This window comes from Drosophila kikkawai, chromosome 3L, assembly GCF_030179895.1.
Source record: "Drosophila kikkawai strain 14028-0561.14 chromosome 3L, DkikHiC1v2, whole genome shotgun sequence".
NCBI classification, from domain to species: Eukaryota; Metazoa; Arthropoda; class Insecta; order Diptera; family Drosophilidae; genus Drosophila; species Drosophila kikkawai.
The window spans coordinates 21274835-21293814 of NC_091730.1; the positions used below are offsets into that span (position 1 = coordinate 21274835).

General features: G+C 38.1%; 1 protein-coding gene across 6 annotated transcripts in view; it reads left to right on the forward strand.

The window, feature by feature from the left end:
• Positions 1–1151: 1151 nt before the first annotated feature.
• Rbp6 (RNA-binding protein 6) overlaps positions 1152–18980 on the forward strand; it is a 189796-nt gene continuing 171967 nt past the window's right edge. For 5 of the 6 annotated variants that reach the window (XR_011444878.1, XM_017173055.3, XM_070285382.1 and 2 more), the window contains exons 1-2: positions 1152–1567; positions 3568–4354. Coding sequence is in view for 4 of the 6 variants with exons in the window: in XM_017173055.3 (XP_017028544.1) it covers positions 4257–4354 (98 nt within the window). In the remaining 2 variants the exon portion in view is untranslated. Of the gene's footprint in view, positions 1568–3567; positions 4355–7738; positions 7755–18980 lie in introns of those variants that run through there. The other variant, XM_070285383.1, reaches the window with a different exon arrangement.

The following is an 18980-nucleotide window of genomic DNA, read 5'->3' on the forward strand; positions in this document are numbered from 1 at the left end:
TTAGATAATTATTGAATAGTTAAACGACACAATAAAACGCATATTAAAGTGACTTACAATTGTAGAGTTTTCACCAAATAAATTTGATAAAAAGAATAAGTTATTGTTTTTTAAGTTAATGAAGGCATACAGCTTAATATAGAATATAAAGGATATAATAGTCTTGGCTAAGACTTACCGAGGTAGACGACACCCATTTATCAAAGTTCCAGTAAAGCAGGAAGTCTCCAGGTTGTCCGGATGTGTTAAGTTGACCAAGTGATATTTTTAAGGTCGAAGAGACAGCACCACACTATGGAAAAGGGCCGCCGATATACTGATGCTGGTGCAAAGATCGTGCTTCTATTTATGGTGTGTGGAGAAAAAGGAGAGAGATGGATAGAGAGAATGAGAGAGAGAGAGAAAGATAGAGCTAGCTAGCGAAAAAGAGGCAATTGGAGAGAAATAAGGAGAGAAAGAGATTGAAATATAGAAATTTTTATAGAGACAGAGAAAAAGAGATAGAGAAAGCGATATGAGAAACGATAAATGTAAGAAAATAGAGAGAGGGATAGTAATAATAATAATAATAATAATGAAATAGAAATACATATTTATATAAAAAGAGAGAGAGAGAGAGAGAAACGGTTGTGATTAATAGAGAAATCGAGAAAGAGACATAAATATCCTATGTCAGCTTTCACATCATAAATTTATAAATTCATACAATATTTTGTAAAAGAAATATTATATTACGTATACGTGATATTGCGTATACGCAACTTCTCAAAACCAACTTCCCCTTCGAGCAGTGTAAGCTTCCAAAGCTCGTTGGCATTTAAGAGAGTGCGCCGCTCCTTGTGCGAAATGTTCTCTCGCTTAGTGAACGGTCTCTCGCGCGCTCTCTCACTGGCCACTCTGCGGCCTTATCACTTATCAGCTGTGATGCTGAAGTACATGCGCCATGTGCTGCAGGCCGGTAAATAGTGCAACTGCCGCTGCCACCATCGACGTCGCAGCCGGCATCTCGGTCGGCGCAAAGCTTTGCTCAGGAAGGCAACAACACGCGGCCGCCAGAGAGTGCAGCATGGCGAAGCCGGCGTCGCTGCCGCCGGTCGTTTGGGGCCGTTAGTTGTGTTTTGGGGTCTTGTTTCTCAGTGTCGTCTTGTTGGTTGTCGCGTTCGTGTGCGCGCACTGTAAAAAAAATAAGAAAAACAGCACAGAGGGAAAATAAATCAACGCCACCGCCGCCGCCGCCGTCGTCGTCGTTGCACTATAATTGCAATCCGTATTTTCCTCCACTCGAGTCGAGTCCCGATTTCTGAGTTCCCGTGAAGTGCGTGCAACACACACACACACGTGCGCACAAGAAATAAATAATAGAAATAACGAAAGAATAGTTAACGAGATATACACCCGAACAGAGCGGGCATTTTGCATTTTGTTTACCTCGATGGCTGTGTGGAGTGCAATTTGACGATTATATAATATAATATAAAAACAAAACACAAAGAAGGAAAAACAAATAAAAGTGCGCGGCATTCGATTTACAATTACAAACAACTACAATAACAAGTGCATGGGAAAAGTTAAGACCCCTCCTTTGCGCTCCTTATTCCTCCTTCCCAATCAGCTTTCCAGCTGCTTTTGTTGTTGATCTTTCCCGCAAAATGGCTGCCGGCCGGCAAAATTATTTCTGATTGGAAAAATCAGGGGAAGAGAAAGAGAGCAAAGTTATCAGAGATCTTTTAGGTTTATGAATATTCTTTATAAAAAGAGAATAAAGTAATTAAATAACTATTAATTTTGTTTATAATATAAAGATTTTGTTAAGTCAAGACGCAAAGAAAACGTTGATCGCTGAAATTTTAAAAAATATATAATTTATATATAATTAATAAATTTATTATATAAACGGATATTATAATTGCCCTTTCAAACAAAAATCGAAATAAATACTTTTCCTGGTTCCAATCAGAATTGCTTTGCGATCACTCATACAAAATGGCTGTTGGCAGCATAACGGGAACTTCGATTATTAGCAATCAATGGAGAGGTGCCCTCTATCGGAGATCACTAGCCGGCCGTAGTTTTATTTTCGTTTATTTTCTGTTCTTTTTTTTTTGTTTTGTTTTATTTTCGTTTATTTTGTGCTGCCAATTGTCGCAATTGTCGGGTCACGTGTTTGTTGCTGCCGCCAGTTAACTTCTGCTCTCGTTGTAACGGTGCATGTTCCCTTTATGAGTGTGCGTGTGTGTGAGCTCTACGGGCAATCGTTTATGTGTGTGTGTGTTTGAGTGGCTGTTTGTGAAAGCTTGCATGCTGCGCGTTATTACATTGCTGTTGTTGTTTTTGTTTTTGGTGAGGAGTCACTGCATGCAATGTTCCTTCTCTCTATCTATTCCCCTCTCTATCGCTCTTTCTATAATTTGTTGTTGTTGTAATTGTGGGTGTGCGAAAGATCAAGGCGCGTATTAAGCAAATGCAAAAAAAGCACAAAAAAAAAGTTGCAAATAGGGAGAATTAAAAAGAAGAGAGGGAGAAAGCAACGGCAAATAATGGCATTAACAACAAAAAGTTCCCAGCAATAAAAATGGGTTGCCAGCATTTTGGGCCTTTTTTCCAAATAAAAAAAAAAAGAATCACATAAAAATCGTACGCTATCATCAATAATTATTTCTATTTTTCAAGTAATAAATATTTATTTAATTACAAAATTCCAGAAAAAATAGGAAAATAGACATTTTTTTAAGTTATTAAGCAATTTTAGATATTATTAAAGAAGGTATTTAATTATCTATAAGCTGTTGTTTAATATTCAGCTGTTCTCAAGAATGAAATTAAAGTATCGGATTAATTACAAAAAAAGTTAAGTTTGATAAAAAAATTAAGTTGACTACCATTTATAAACAAATAAAAAGTTTATAAATAGTTAAAATTGTAACATGTTTATAGATAATTAACACTTTAGCATAATTTTTAATAATAAGCAAACTACAGGAACAAAATGTTTAACGTAAAACAAATATTAAAAATTAATCCAAACTTTAAAAAAACTAGTAGTCATAATGTCATAAATTTTAATGAATTTAAATAGGTTTAGTTTCGATTGCTTTGAGTGACTTTGAGTACCTATAATTAAATTTATTAATTTATTGTCATAGACTATGACTGCCTAAGGCTAATTTGGATAAATTCATTTGACGTTAAAGTTTGGAGAATTTATTTTGAAGCGAAGATCTTTTTCCCGTACAGCATCACAATTGTCACTCAGCCGTCACTTTCGCACTCCTCCTGACCAATGCCACCGCCTGTCCTCTACACCTGCCGCCCACTCACTCTCTACTCTCTCATTGCATTATTTTTTCTTTTTTTTTTTTGCATTTTACGATTGTTCGTTGCGAATCATTGCATTTTACGGGGGTTTGCGGAGGATAAAAGGGGGGGGATATATTGGGTAAATGGAAAATCACAGCAGCAGCTGTGAAAGGGACGGAGGAAGGAAAATTGCCTTTTCAAAAAGTTTCCCCTGGCAAAGTTTAAAATTGCAATTTAATTAATTTTTCGCCCGAAAACAAAACAAAACAGATCTTTGCCGTAATATGTTGCCTTTAAATCAATTGAAAAACCAACAACAAAAGTTAACGCAACGTTTCTAAAACTTGAAGCCTAAATACCAAATAATAATTAAAAAATACCAAAATTTTAATTAAATACAACAAAACAAAATAAATAAACAATAATAATCAAACCAAAAGTGGCCTGCAAACCGAAGCAACAAAAACTACAACCAAGAAATGTGATTCAAAGTGTGCAATGTAACCAAACACAATTGTTAGCAAAAAAGCAAAGCCAAAAGCTAAAAGCAAACCCAAGGGAAAAGCAAAAGCAAAATCAGTGAAAAATCATCGTGGGGAAAAGCAAAAGACAGGCCAAATGGAAATCAAGGAATCCTGGAGCCAATCGAATAGCCAACTAGCAGCCAATGTGGCCAATGATTAAGGGAACACTTTGTTAGCCAACTTGTAGAAGCAGCATCCCCCGTCCACAACCACATACAACACGCCAACACTCACTCTCACACACACCACAACAACCATACAACACACACGGAACCACTCGGCCTCCCCGCGCAGTTCTCGATGCCCGGCAAGCAGAAGGCGTTGGAGCAACAATTATAGAGTAGCAGCCGTGCAGACAGCCCAGACAACAGCCCGCTTCCCCAAGCATCAGCTCTCGAACTCCAGTCAATCTCAATCCCAAGTTAAAACCCCAACATGGACATCAAGATTGAGCAGCAACAGCAGCAGCAACAGCAGCAGCAGCAAGTGGAGCTGGGACCCTGCTCGCCCTCGGAGGTGCCCAATGATCCCGGGTAAGTACCCTTTATACACTTTCTGAAACTTGTATTTTTAGCTAAGTCAAGTGGTTCAAAATTTAAGCGATAGCTTGAAACTCTCCCATCTTGGGATGCCTAGTAAGTGAACTCTATGAGAAGCTCCGAGAAAGGCCCAAAAAGCTTGAGAGACAAGCCTTAAGGAATTTTCGTTAACAAAAGCACAGAAATGAATTTCCAGGAGTGCCTGTGTTGTTTTGCTTCCAAAGAGCATGCAAACTTCGTTGTTCAAAAGTAAGCTAACCATTTACCAACTTTTTTTTTATTTAGTTTGAGGTCGTGGACGTGGCATTAATTGTTTAAGTTTTAAGTTTGTCATTATTGAAGACCAGGGCGCAGGAAGGAAAATGGGGAATGGAGCGTGGCGTAGCTTGGGGAGTAGTGTCAAGGCAGTTAGAGTTGTTGACAGAAAGTTTTCTATGTCAACGAGGGCCGGAACTGGCCAGGACTGGCCAGAAATGGACGCGCTGGCCCAGCTGGGGATCCAAGTCTGCGAAACTAATTAGAAAACAATTTGCCAAGGACATCAAAATTCAATTAAAGCCATTCGGCTTAGTGCTTTAGTGCAATGCAGTTACTGTTTTCGTCCCCGTTGCCATCCTTCCGGCTACAGTTTATTATCAGTCCGATTGCCCAGCTTCCAGTGCCGGCAGTGCCTCTCTCATCCAACATTTATACACTTGTGTGCTTGTGCCGGTCCAAAATGGGTTAAGTTGTGATTGCGGTGTCATATGCAGCAGATTAATTGCGAGCTGCATTGCTGATAATTTGCATCGGCTTTGGTTTTGGCGTTGGGTTTTTGGGTCTGAGGCGGGGGCATCGTTTTGCCGTCACAAAGTCAGACAAACAAATGGGCGATCCGGTGATTGGCAGTCAAGTGGTTTGATTGAAGGTAATGATTGGAATGGAAGTGGGTACGGACTTTTGACGCAGCCCATAAAGTGAACAAATTATGGAAAAGAGCGCGCAAATCGATTTATTCGGTTTGAAGCATCTAATTGAGATTGAAAAGCATTAAACATTAATAAAAGAGAGTTGGATAATATTAGAATTCTTGGCTGAAATGAATGATTAATATTTTTTATTTTATATTTAGCTGTATATTTTAAGCTAATTACCTTTTTAAATGATAAATTCATATTGTGCTTGCCAAAGCTCTGCTTTCAGTTCAATTTAAAAGTGATTATCCATTAATTAAACGAAATAGTTTGGTTTAAAATTCAGTTGGCAATTTCGTCAAGCATTTATGGCAAAATAAATGGTGTTGGTTTGTGGTTTTTATAAAACATTAAGCCGGAATTTACATGCAATTTATTATCCACTTTAAACTAACAAGAATTCAATGCACTTGCTGAACAAAGTTGTTTGTTTTAAGTTTAATTAAGTTCGATTTAAGTTTAGATTTATTTCAAGAGATTTCTTTGTACATTTTGAATACCATATATTATGTTACACTGTCCTATTATTACTATAAAAAATAGAATTAATACAGCTAAATGTTACAAAAAGTTTAGCTTTTCTCACAATTTCCATACCCACCCAAGTACACGTAGTGAGAATCGCCGAGAAGGGCTCACCATCGCTCGTATGCCAAACTAGATCAGATAATCCGTTCATAATTTCAGTCGGGCCCAGCAATCATCTCTCCATCTGCAGCTTCCCCCCGAAACCCCATTAGGGCAAAACCTGGGAGACATAGAAACTAGAGAGAGAGGAGTCATACTATAGGTACAGCCATATGGCCCGAACAGTCGTCGCAATCCATTGAACACGCAATGCCCATAAATTATGCAGTTCATGCATATACATCCACATAGATGCACGGGTATAAATATATCTATTATCGAAATGCTGCAAATTGTATAACCCAAGTGAATTTCAGCACTCCACAAAGGAGAGGAGGAGGTGCGCGGATGTTGATTGCAGCTCTTCTTGTCTATTTGCATTAGTTTGGCAAACTCGCAACAACACGGGCAAAAATAGGCTGGCCCGCCCCTTACATTTCCCTTCACCAACAATCCCTTGCCATATTTCTCGTGTGGCGGGAAAGCGGAGGCCACCGGATAAAAGAAATGGATCACCTGCTGCTCGCTGAGCTCCGACGATGTTGGCAGGTGCAACAACTGCAACAGTAGCAGCAGCAGCAGCAGCAGCAGCCACTGGTGCAACTATTGCCACTGCAGCCAGTGATGTAAAGTATCTGTTTTTGTACCTAGGCACTGATTTCCTACTTTTGGCTATGGTTTTCATAGTTAAAATGATGATCGAAACGTTGAGTTAATATCTAATATTAATGGTTGTTGATTTTATTTAATAAACTTTAATTACTAACCAAGTCAAATTTAAGAAAAACGCGGAAAAGGGCTCAACTATTACTGTTATATCACATTGCTGTTCAACTGTAACTGTTATATTGTATAATGAATTATAAGTATTAATTATAATTTGAGTTAAAACTATAAAGGGAGTCTTAAACATATTATTTCTTGAACTTGGATTAATTATAAATTAAAAAAATTGCAAATTGGATAAACTTTCAGCGACTTCAATGTGTTCTAACGAAATTCAAATTAACTATAATATTAAAAACTGTTTTAAGTCACCAAAAATATTAAAATTACATAGTTTAATTTTTATTTTTAATTATATATTTATATTGTACCATAGTCTTAGGTATCTTTCCCAACACTGACTGGCAGCATCGAAGTTAGGTAAAAGTCTTGTGGCGATGCGAATGGGAAATGCAGCACCTAGCGAATGTTGAATGCATAAATCTTGAATTAATGCAAAATACCTTTTGATGACGCTGCCCAGATTCACAGATACAGATGCATCCGCATCTCCGCGCCACAAGTATATCTGTATCTGTAGCCTAGTCAAAGTATCTGCATCTTTCTCTATTTTCGTTGTGCAACTTGGCGAATATCGTTGAAAACATGCGAATACAATTCCATTCACAGTTTCGTTGACTGGCGCGGCGATCGCCACGGCTCAGTAATTTTGAACGCTCCCGTCCCGCCCCCTTGATGCCACCCAACGCCCGCTCCCGCTTTCCCTCCCACTCCCACTCTTTTGGCAACTTTATAAATCTTTTGAAGGGCCCCTAGAAAATAAAATACATAAAAAAGCAGAAAAAAGATTCGCTAGATGCAAAGCGCAAAATGGCAAAGTAAATAAACACAAAGGCGAAAGAAAATAAGTAAAATAAGAAAATAAAAACAAAACAAAACTTTGAAATAACTAAATAAATGCCCTGCTATTAATACAATTCACTTTGCCAACGTATTTTTAGTGCGAATGCAGCAAACATCGAGTGAGCGAGATCGTTTTTAGTGGAGTGATCGATTAGGTTGATACCTTTTATGAGGAAATAGAGACTGTAAATAGTTTTCAATTAATTAATTAATTTATAGATTTATTACTTTATTATTAAATATATTTATTGGTATAGTTTTTAGCATTTTAATGGGATTTATCGCAATTAAAAAAGGAAGTATCTTGAAAATACAATAGTTTCTATCGCAGGTATAATTTCCTAATTAGTATATTTCCTATAAAAAATTGTATTTATAAATTTAACTTAAATAATAAATAAATACTTCATCTCTTTGGCCTTTCGAGGTCTCAAATGCAAACCTCAAATTCAACCCTTTCCAAAACTAATTAGGTTGACTTAGTTCCGCCTTCGTGTCAAATGATTTAACCCAAATCTGGAATCAACAAGTGCCGAAGGGTGGTTTTCCGGCCAACCCCTCGAATCGCTAATCTCCCCCCAAGCTACCCTTTCGCTGCGCTGCAACCAAGAATGCCTTGCAACGGGCTTGATAGTCCGACAATTATCCATTAGAACTGACACGCGGGTCTCGGGAAAAACTCTCTGGGCAGAATGCAACAAGAAATGCAGGCGAAAAACGAGAAAAAGAAGGAGGAAAATAGAAAAAAAATCGGTCCAGGCCCCTGCGTCATTTAGCGTGCCCCCAAAAATTGTGCATTGCAATGCATCGACAACTGTCAGTGGAATTGGGATTGCAATTGCACTCGCTGCTCTTTTCATAATTGTCGTTTTGTTTCTCGTCTCTGTTGTCCCTGTCGCTCGCCCAGCTCGCTTGTAATTGCGGCTTTGTTACGTACCGTAAATTGATTCATTGTACGCCGTGCTTGGAGCACGGAATGACCCATTCCCAGTGCCGCCGTCCCTCGTCCTCCTCCTTCGTCGTCGTATTTGTCTGATATAATTGCTTTCAAATGATTTTGTGCCGTTGTGTGCGCACTTTCATATTGCCCGTAGTATTGTTTGTTTGTCCGTAACGTAAACGCAACTGTCATTGTCGTTGTCCGTTGTCCGTAGTCCGTATTCCATGCACCGGTTGCTGTTTTTGGCGTATCCGTGCTTTCTGTCCCGGGTGTTTGTCCGTCCGGCCAATAAGCTTTCATTTTGTATGCATAATGAGGCCTGCGGCAATTTGACTCTAGGACAGCCATTAGCTTAAAGTGCCAGCTTTGTTTGTTAGCATCACTCCCGGGCGTATTCTGTTTTACGGCCAAACAACACTCATGCAAAAACAATTTCCTCAAAACATCCGCTTGCTAAGTGTTTCGTCAGAGCTGCACAAAAATGCGGCTCATTTTCATGAATTTTTAATAAAAGTGAAAATGGTAGTTGAGGTCGAATTAATTGATAAGACATAATAGCAAATTTTTTGTTTAATAAATTATTTGTCAAAGCTAACAAAAAATGTTATTAGATTGGCAAGACTTTTAAACTTCTATATAAATATATAAATATTAGGAAAATTGTAAATTACCTAAAAACTAAATTTAAATTTGTATTTTTTACCTATTTTCCCCCTAAGTAAGCCTCATTTTACCATAATAAATGCTAAAGCAACATCTCTAGCAATTATTAACACTGCTCCTGGTGATCGTTTATTGGCAAAACTGCTGGGAATACCTGTGATTGTGCAAAAAGTCAACAGTTGTCCGGATGGCTGGCATAAAAGTCCTTTAAATATGTTAACAAATTGCAAAATATGGCCTCTCAATGGGATTTAAATGCTTGTTGGCGCGTGAGTTGTGTTTGGGCTTATGTTCCATGCTTTGTGCGTATGTAAATTTGCTCGTTTTTTTGCAGTATAAATCTGCAATAACTTTATATGTATAAGTCCTAGGACAAGGTATTGGGGAAACTATCCACTTAAACCGCAGAAATGGCAAAAACTTTTCTGCCTTTTCCCTTTTGGATTGACATTATCAAAATTCAATTTACAATCTCTCTGACACGTTGAAAAAGAAAACTTTTCATTTGCTTTAGTTGCACTTTTAAGTAAACAGTTCGATTAAAACGGAGTGGCGGAGTGGTGTGAGGGGCGAGGGCTATTTGGACGGTACTATTTCGAGCACAATACTTGGCCTAAAAGTACATTTCACCCAACACACTCTCCGGGAAGTAGCAGCCATATGTGTGTGAGGGTACATATATTTTTCGTCTCTTTTGAAATCAATGCAAGGCTAAGAAAGTTTTCCCTCTGCTAAATGCAGTCATAACTTTTGGCAGCGGAATAAAAAGTAAACTCTTTTCGGTTAGGAAGTATAAGCCGCCATTAGAAAATGACGTTACTGGCTGGGAGTTGTAGGTGGATGCACTTGGAAAAAATTCATTTAAATTGGGGGTAAAGAATAATTAAGTTATTTTTTAATTTATTTAAGTCCCATTATTTATTTGGATAATATATAATAGATTCTGGCATTTCTAAGTGGTATTAAATAATTTTAGGAATTTTCGTTAACTAAAACTGCAAAAATTCAGGTTAAAACATTTTTCAGAAATAATTATTTTGACTTTTATGTTGTTAACAAATATTCAAATGTTTTTTTTTAGAAAAAGCAAAAATTTTACAAAAAATTTACTTAAACTTAAAACTTAACATAACATAAAAAAAATCCAAAGCTTGCTATAGATATTTTTGTAATTTTTTTTAAATTTTGTATAAAATACAAAGTAAATATTTTGAAAAATATCTGCGTATATACTTTATTTGTAATATTAATTTTCAAGATTTTTCTAGCAACAATTTTAGTTGCTATTTTGCCTGAAACCTGCAGGTTTCTCTTTCAAACGCTCTATTTTTTTTCGCAGTGTAGCAAACATTATATTGGTCGCCTGTTTGTCGACCCACGCCCCCACCTCTAGTGCCTCCGCCCCTCCCCTAGACCACATCTTTTAAAATCTGGGCGTATGTTATGCAATATAAGACGATAAACGGGAGAAAGAAATGCGAAATAAAGAGGAACCAAGTGGAACGGACGGAGGAAAGGCAGCGAAAAAGTTTTGCTATCTGTATCGCAGACGCGGCCACAATGCATCCTTTGAACCGCAAAGTGCAGCGGGTTACGGCCTCCCGGACCTGCGTTCCACCCCCCCCAAAGCCCCTCAGCTGTTCCCCCCCTTAAAGCATTCATTATAAATTGCATGTACTGGTAATTGTGTTTGTGTTTGCAGCAGCAGTAGAATTGCTTTAAATGAGCCGAGGCGAACGAAGCGTATCCCAATTTAGGCTGTGCCACTGCGCCCTCCAATCCCCATCCCAGCCGCAGCTCCCTCGTTGACCCACTGCCACCCACTCTGCCGCCGTCCCTCCCACCGATGCTCCAGACGCAGTTTTTCCTCCCCTATCTTTGCCTCCATATTTAGCTTTCCGCACGATTAAATCGATGCAACTGTAAAGTTCTTTTTCTATTACGCTTTTTCGTGCACATTCGCATTACGCACACCATCAAGCACACACATACACACGCTCGCACACCCACCCAGGCACACACTCTCTCATTTGACAGTGGAATAATATGTAAATCGGTTTCTGTGAACTTTCATTGTTTGGAAAATTCAAGTATTTCTTTAATAGATTATTCAAAGTTTTTTCATTAAGAAACTTGAGTTCATTAAGTTCTTGATTTTGGTATTATTATTCCATAGTAAGTTAATGCGGTATTGTATATTTTTATGGCTTAGAATAACTTAAGGCTTTCTTAGGCTGCGTTGTTTGCTTAAGTAATCTAAGTTTTTAATTTAATGATATTTTAGTATAACTTGAAATTAGTTTGGATTTAGTAAATTTAGTTTTTAATGAGTTATGGATCAGACTAGTGCCCATTTTATGCTTTAATACCTCTTAACTTTACGTTAAATAACTGCAATTATTTAAAAACATTTATCTTTACTACCAACTCCTTTGGGTACCTCCTAAATGTGCGTAATTTCCAACCACTGTGGCTCTGCTTCTGCACTACTCCCTTGGCTATCTCTCAGTGGGTGCTACATAAAACATTTGCCTCTGCTGCTCGGCCAACATTTTTAGCCGCCGTTGGCTGGCTTTGTCTGAGGCTCGCTTACCGCTTTGCCCGGCTTCGCTCCTCCGCTCTGCTCTCACATACATATTTCTGCTCTGTTTTGCTTGTTCTCGCTCTACCATATTAAAGCCCCCCCTACCCCATCCTTTGCCCACTTAACCCCCTTGTGCCCCGTGTGTCGCTTTCACACACTCACCACGGGCCGGGCCTTCGAATGTCTCAGACAATTGTCGGCCGCATATTTATGCGCCGAGGCCCGGCTCTCCACAACTCTTTGGGTCCAGAATGAAGGCCTCCTACAACTATCTTTCTCAGGTCTAATTTTGCACAGAAAAAAATAGGAAATTAATTATGATAGTTGGAGATCTTTGGAAGTTTAATTATTTAAAGGAGCTAGGAAAAGTTTAAATACATAGGAAAAGGTGCAGTAATTTATTGGAAAAATATTCTAAATAAAAACAAGGTTAATTAATTATGTTAAAGTTACTTTATATATTTATAAGCATACCCACCAAATTGTTATAAATCAATGGTTTAAGAAGAATCCTATCATCATGAAGCATTATAGATATCTCCAAATCCTTATTACGTATACGTAATTTATTTTTACCTCAAACATATATATTAAGTATACGACATGTGTACTCCTCTCTGTACAAAGGCCAAAAGAAAACTTACATATTTAATAATAATATTTATCCCCTTTTTTTTAACTGAAAATTTAACAATTAAAGTTACCCACATTTAGCTTAAATATTTGAGACCAGTGTCTGCATGCGACTTGCCTCTCTCGATGCGTTTTGGTTTTTAGTTCTTGTGACCACCGCTATTCCCTCAGCCTCTCCCCATGCCATCCGATCTCCAGCTGAAAAGGTTGAAACCACGAAGCAATTGCAGTCTTTCTGTCCCTTCTGCCCCTTCTTCAACGCCCACCCCCCCTGGAAATTCTTATTCCCATTCTTTTTGTTGCTGCCGCTGCTACTGTTGGATGTTGGTGCATTTTGATGATGTTGTTGATAGCCATAGCCGCACATGATAGTCATCAGGATAGGGATAGGGATTTGCCTTTGTTGGTATGTTGCTGCTGCTGCTGCTGTCGCCGCTTCTGTTGCTTTCGGGCTTTGCGGGAGTCAAATTGTCCAGAGGTTTTTGTGGATACTCCCTCAGAGCCAAGGGGGTAAATAATGAAATGTGCATTGGTTTGTAGTCTGGGTCTTAACAGCTAGGAAAAATCGTTTTATAAAAGGTTAAAACTATTACGGAGCTGTTACGAGATGCTAAGGATGTCGGGGCCATTTGTTGTGTGTCTGTGTGTGAGTGTGTGTTTCTGGGGAAAGTGTGGCAGGTATTTATGAATTAAAGGATTAAGTGTTTCTCGGAGCTTAAGGGTTGCTAAGAAAATAAGGAAAAATAAAGCAACATTGGGTGTTTAGAGTAAGAACTTTAAGGATTACCTTTAGCTGGAACTCAATTTATTTATAATAATATTTTTAAGAGGAAGTAGAATACTTGTGACTTTGTATTTACTAAGCAACTTCATTATAATAAATCTTGTATGCTTTATGGATTAAATTACTTACTAGCTTAATTTTCTGGTCAAACGTTTCTAAACAAGCCTCGTCTAACTTTAAACCTTATTTAATAAATTCAGTAGCAGTAGCAGGCGCCACATTGTTACATAATGCGGACTGTCCGCTTTCAAAATGCCACAACTCGGCACCTTTTGGATAGACTCTACGCTTGAGTGTGTGAGTTGTGTGTCTCCCTTGGCTTGGGTGTGTGTATCTCCATGCATGCCCCTTTGTTGCCCTCTCGACAGCCAACTCCCTTTGGCCACCACCCACCACTTCCCGCTTTGTCGCTGCTCACATAATTTGTCATGTGAAAAATTACTAAAGTTACAAGATCTGCACTTTTATTTCCATGTAAGCGGCAAGTCCACGCAGCGGAGATGATGATGGCGATTGCACAGAGGAAAATTAAGGAAAAAATAATTCTTAAGTTGAAAGATTTTAGTTTTAAAAATATTTTAAAACATTAAAGAAAGTCCTTGTGAAGCTAAATCTTGTAATTAAAATTTAATTTAAAAAATTAAAGAAAGAAAAGTTCTTAAGTTGAAAGATTTTAGATTTGATAATATTTTAAAGAAAGTCCTTCTAAACCTAAATCTTGTAATTCAAATTTAAAAAATAGTTACAATTTTATAATAATAAATATACAAAGCACAAACTTTGCAGCTTTAAATTCTTTTTTAATTATTTCCTGATTTTGGTCATCTTTTCTCCCTGTGTAGGCGGGACCAAGGGGAGTTCTAAGGGAAGTTGCAAGCCGAACAAGAGGCATGCGTGTGTCACTGAGGAAAGCGAAGGGAAAGGGCGCGGGGGAGGATGAAAGACGAGCAGGGGTAGATGTTTTGCTATTTTCTTTTTTTTTTCATTCTTTTTTTTTTTTGTTACTATTTTGCACATTTTTTCTATTCAACAATGAAGCCACAATAGAAAACGTCAACTAGTGCACAGTGAGTGGTGGAGAGGGGACGCCCGGCGGGAAAGGCGGCAGAAGAAAGGCCGACAAAGATAGTACTATATGCAAATGTAATGCCAGAGCGAGAGGGCAACACATGATGTGCACACAAAGTCTGAACGGATTTTGAATGGCAAACAAGCGCCAAACTGCGACAGAGGCAGAGCCAGGGCAGAGACAGCGACTGCAACAGCGACAGCGGCAGCGTTGGGCGCCAAAACATAAAGCCCAAACCAGGGTAAAGCCAAAGCCAGCTATCCAAGCCGGGTCCGGGAAGCGGCTCCGTGTACGGGTCTTCAACTGGGACGGACACTCGAAGAAAATTAGATAAAAAAGTTAAAAAAATTCAAAGAAGTTTCAAAAAGATCGAACAAATACCCTAATATTAATGAACTTTCTGTTCATTTTTAGAAACCTTTTTAATTAATTATTAATATATTTTTTGGTTTAATTAATTAAATACTTTATTTTTATGTCTAAGACTTACTGACAGAAAATTTGCTTTACATTTTCTTTAAAAATTCATGTTCAGCTAATCAAATCCTCAGACATCCCTCAACATTTATTTTCTTTACTTAGTATTATATAAATATTTTTCACAATGTACATTGTCAAGATCCCAAACTGACGCCAATCAAGCGCCCCTAATCATGATTTTCGAGGGCACTTTTTCGCTGAGTGTGTGACTGGGACAGACCGTGAATGGGCGCTGACGACTTGCGCATGAATGGCCCAAGTGGTGGATACTTACGGGGCATGGGGACACTAGGCTGTTTGGAGGGATCTAAGGAGAAAAAGAGGCAGGGGGATGGCTATATGGAGAGAGCGAGCGGATAGACAGACGAAGGCCTATAGAAAAGTGACGTGCGCTTTACAATTATTTCGTAATGCAAGCAAATGTGACCGAGCTGAGCAGAGCAGCGAACAAAAAGCGCCAATAGAAGCTCTCTACACTCAAAAAATAGGGCTTCTTTCATAGAGCTTGGTATTAATAAAAAAGAGACTTTTTTTGCAGAGATTATATACATTTATATCTAAGAATTATTGAAGGAAACTTGTAATGATTTTGCCACAAGACTTGGTTGAAGTAAAGTCAATTTATATTTATTTCTTAAAGTGCAGATGAAACAAGAGATTTTAAATTGGTTTCAATATGTAATGTAACCTTATTTATTTTTAGTTTTTATAATAAAGGTGCAAGCTACAACAGTTTTACTCTTCTGTTAATTAATTATAATTATGTTTATTAAAAAAAAAACGTTTTGTTAAGCAGAAACACTTTTATCTCTCTTAAATTGATATTCAATTATTTTTTGATAATTTCTTAAAATTTTTATAATTTACAATTCCCAAACAAAACTCCTAAATCTAATAGTAATTGATTTTTCTTAAGTTGTAGTTATTTTATTTTACGAAATTCAAATAATTTGTTTGCAAATTTCTATTATACATTAGCTTAAAAATAAAACAACGAATAAGTGTTGGCTACTTTCTAGTTTTCCATCAATTTCAAGCATTTTTTAATCCCCTTCAAAATAGATAAAATCTTCAGCATTTAAGTGGCTAATTCCAAGACGTATCTTCCCGAAAATCTCGCAATTCATTCCCATTATAGTATTCCTGTCAAGGATATGCACACAGATCTATTTCTCAGAGTGCAGATTAGAGTTGCATCTTAGGCTTAGGCACTGGGTGACGAATGCCAGTCGGTGGTTGCACTTACTAATCGGACATGTTGCGTTGACTTGTTTATGACTGTGAGCTTAGCACACTCCCTCGGTCACACACACACACCCAAAGCTTACCCCGCCCACCAAGAATGAATTGTCTGACAGGGGGAAAGCGAACTTGTGGGAAATCTGTAAATAGCTGCGAAAACTGCAAAGCCTGGGGATATGGGAATATACATATATATATGTACATACATATATAGAGGATCTCTGGCATGGATTGACTACAAAGGCAAATGTCATCAAAGTTGGCACCCGCGGGAGAATGAATGAACCAAGCCCAAGGAACATAAAACAATTGACGAGGGACACCACTGCGTATGCGTAATCTTGTGCAATTTACACACACACACACACATAAGCTACCAGTTGAACTCTTTAAACTGTATTTACTGCGTTGACTTTGACACTTTACCCCCGCCACCCTTAGTGATTTGTTTTATTTTTGTTTTTTACTACAATTTTGTTTTTTTTCTGTTTTCTATTTTGTTTTTTGCAATTACGCATCGTCACACAGCTGGACACAGCAATGCAAAGCTAGAGAGAGCTCCGTCCACAGATTCGCAGTGTGGAACAAGGTCGCATTTATTCGGTGCACTTGCAATTGGCCAGAGGTGTATGGGCAGGAGGGGTGATTTCTAGGGGGTTGCTGACTCTCTCTGTCATGCTGCGCCGACCGAAGGTCACCTGCAGTGCGTCCCATGCCCACAGACAATGTTGCCAGCGTTTGCTGAATTATTATTATGAAATGAATACAAATATTTACGGATCAGTCAGTCAGACGGCGGCGTCATCCTTGGGGGAGGAGGAGCGTCATCAAGAGGGGTGTTTCAGTGGCGGAAAAACCACGGTTGACAAAGTAAAAACCAAAATGTGATGGATGATCTCAGCAATGAAATCGAATTTGAGCTCTAAGTTCCAATGAAATGGGGTTGTGGCATTATTTTTATTAGTTTTAAATGAGTAAAAAACTTAAATAGGTTTCAGAACTTATTTTATGTATTTATTTTAGAGATTACAAATATATTTAAGAAGGAAAAACTTAAGAATAATCAATACATTCGATGAAAGCTCTCATAGTTCTTATTTTTCAAAGTAATTAGGAAGCACTTAATCTAAACTTTTGAATAAATCTTCTGAGAAATCTAAAATTAAAAAACTTTGTTTATATATCTTCTCTTCTTTATATAATTTTCATTGCAAATTTAGAATTTAATCGTTTCAAAAAACTTTCAAAATACATTCCTCTTCAAAAGAACCTGCAAAGCACTTGCCTTTAACAAATTTCTTTGCCATTTATCAGTTATTTTTCTCTCCACTTTTCCATGAAGATTGATTATTTGCATGAGAGATACAGATAGAGAGACAGAGGCCCAAATCGAAGCCAGGCGAAGCAACTGGAAAATTCCAAACATTGATTAATGACAAATTGTTTGCCGTCGTCTATAGTCCAAAAAAATAAAGTTTCGGCTTTCCTGACGAGCTGCAATTCGAGGCCTATTTTCATCGGAACTGTGCTGGGCTCAGGGCGGAATGTTGGCTTACCTTCGCCCCGGAAAAGCCCCCTTGACAACCCCCACCCCCTCTTCTGCAACATTTCCCACCGCCCACCTATAACCCGCTGTTGCTGACGCTTCTTCCGTTCTTTGGTTTAGTTTTTCTTTTAGCTTACTTTACGCTTTTGTTGTTGCACATTTTATTAACATTTTCATTTAGTTGTTTGCTCTCTCTTTTGCTCTCTTTTTTTTTCTGCCTTTCATTGCAATTTGTGTTTCTATGCATTTTTGTGTGTGTTTTACATTCGTTTTCGTGTCGCCAACTGCATTTCGCCACGCCCCTCTACAAACCACCGCCTATAGGCGTGGGGCGGCCCACCAGGAACCCAAAACCCAACCCCAACCCCAACCCTAACCCCCTCTTGGCCCGGTCCACTTCCCTTTTATGCCACTGTTGCGCTCTTTTGCAGTTTGTTGAAGTTTTCATAATCATTGTCGTCGTTGCTACTGCTTTTCCTATAGCCGTGCCGCCGCCTACTTTCGTTTCGGGCACAGCCTTTGCCTTTTGTTTTCCATACGCTTTCCCTGGGGAAAAGCCTATTTCCATTTGGCGCTTAGCTTGTCTTCGAGAGAAGGAGCAAGTTTGAAAGTTTGCTTTTGAGAATGATTTAATATGATTAGATCGCTTAATTAATTTGTTTTCTTCATTATTTTGAGAGGTTCTTGGTAAGTGCTTTTATCCTTTTAATACAAATAGTTGGTTGAATAAGTGAAAAAGCATTTAATTTGTAGAATATAAAAATTAAGTAAATTGATTAAAAGATTTTGTGTAGTAATAGATCTATTAACGTTTGTTGAAATCTTAAGAAAGCACAAGAATCTGGAATATATATATATGTATATACATAGTAAAACCCAGTTTAAATATTATTCTGGAAGTCGTATAAATCTTATTCATACTTCTATTAATTTTGTATATAAATAAATTGAATTTTTAAGGGCATTTTCATTGCCTTCTAATTAACGCAAAAGCTACTATCTTTTTCTCTCGTGTTATATAAGCCGTTGCAGTGGCTGGCTGGAAAATGGCTAAGAGCAGGGGGGGAAAGGCGAGACGGGGATAACCTGGGAGTGAGTGGGTGAGATTTCCAGCATGAAAACAATGCCGGGAAAGCGGCTTATTTTCTATGATTTAAATAATGATGAAGACGGTAGGCAGACAACAGGCAGCAGCAGCGACGGCGGCCACCACAACTGGAACTGCAAGTGCTGCCTTAGCTGATGATGATGATTGAGATAATAATAACGGCCACAATGATAATGATGATAATGATGATGATGGTTGGTAGAATGGAAGTTAAGCAGACCTACCACAATGGAAGCCACCTTTACCGAGGTAGAGGAAGTGTCTGGACGCTGGTAACTCTGATAAAAGATCGCTCAGCTCCGCTGTTTGTTTGTTGTTCTCCGCCCTGGCCATAACATTTATCTAATTTTTTCCCTCCTACT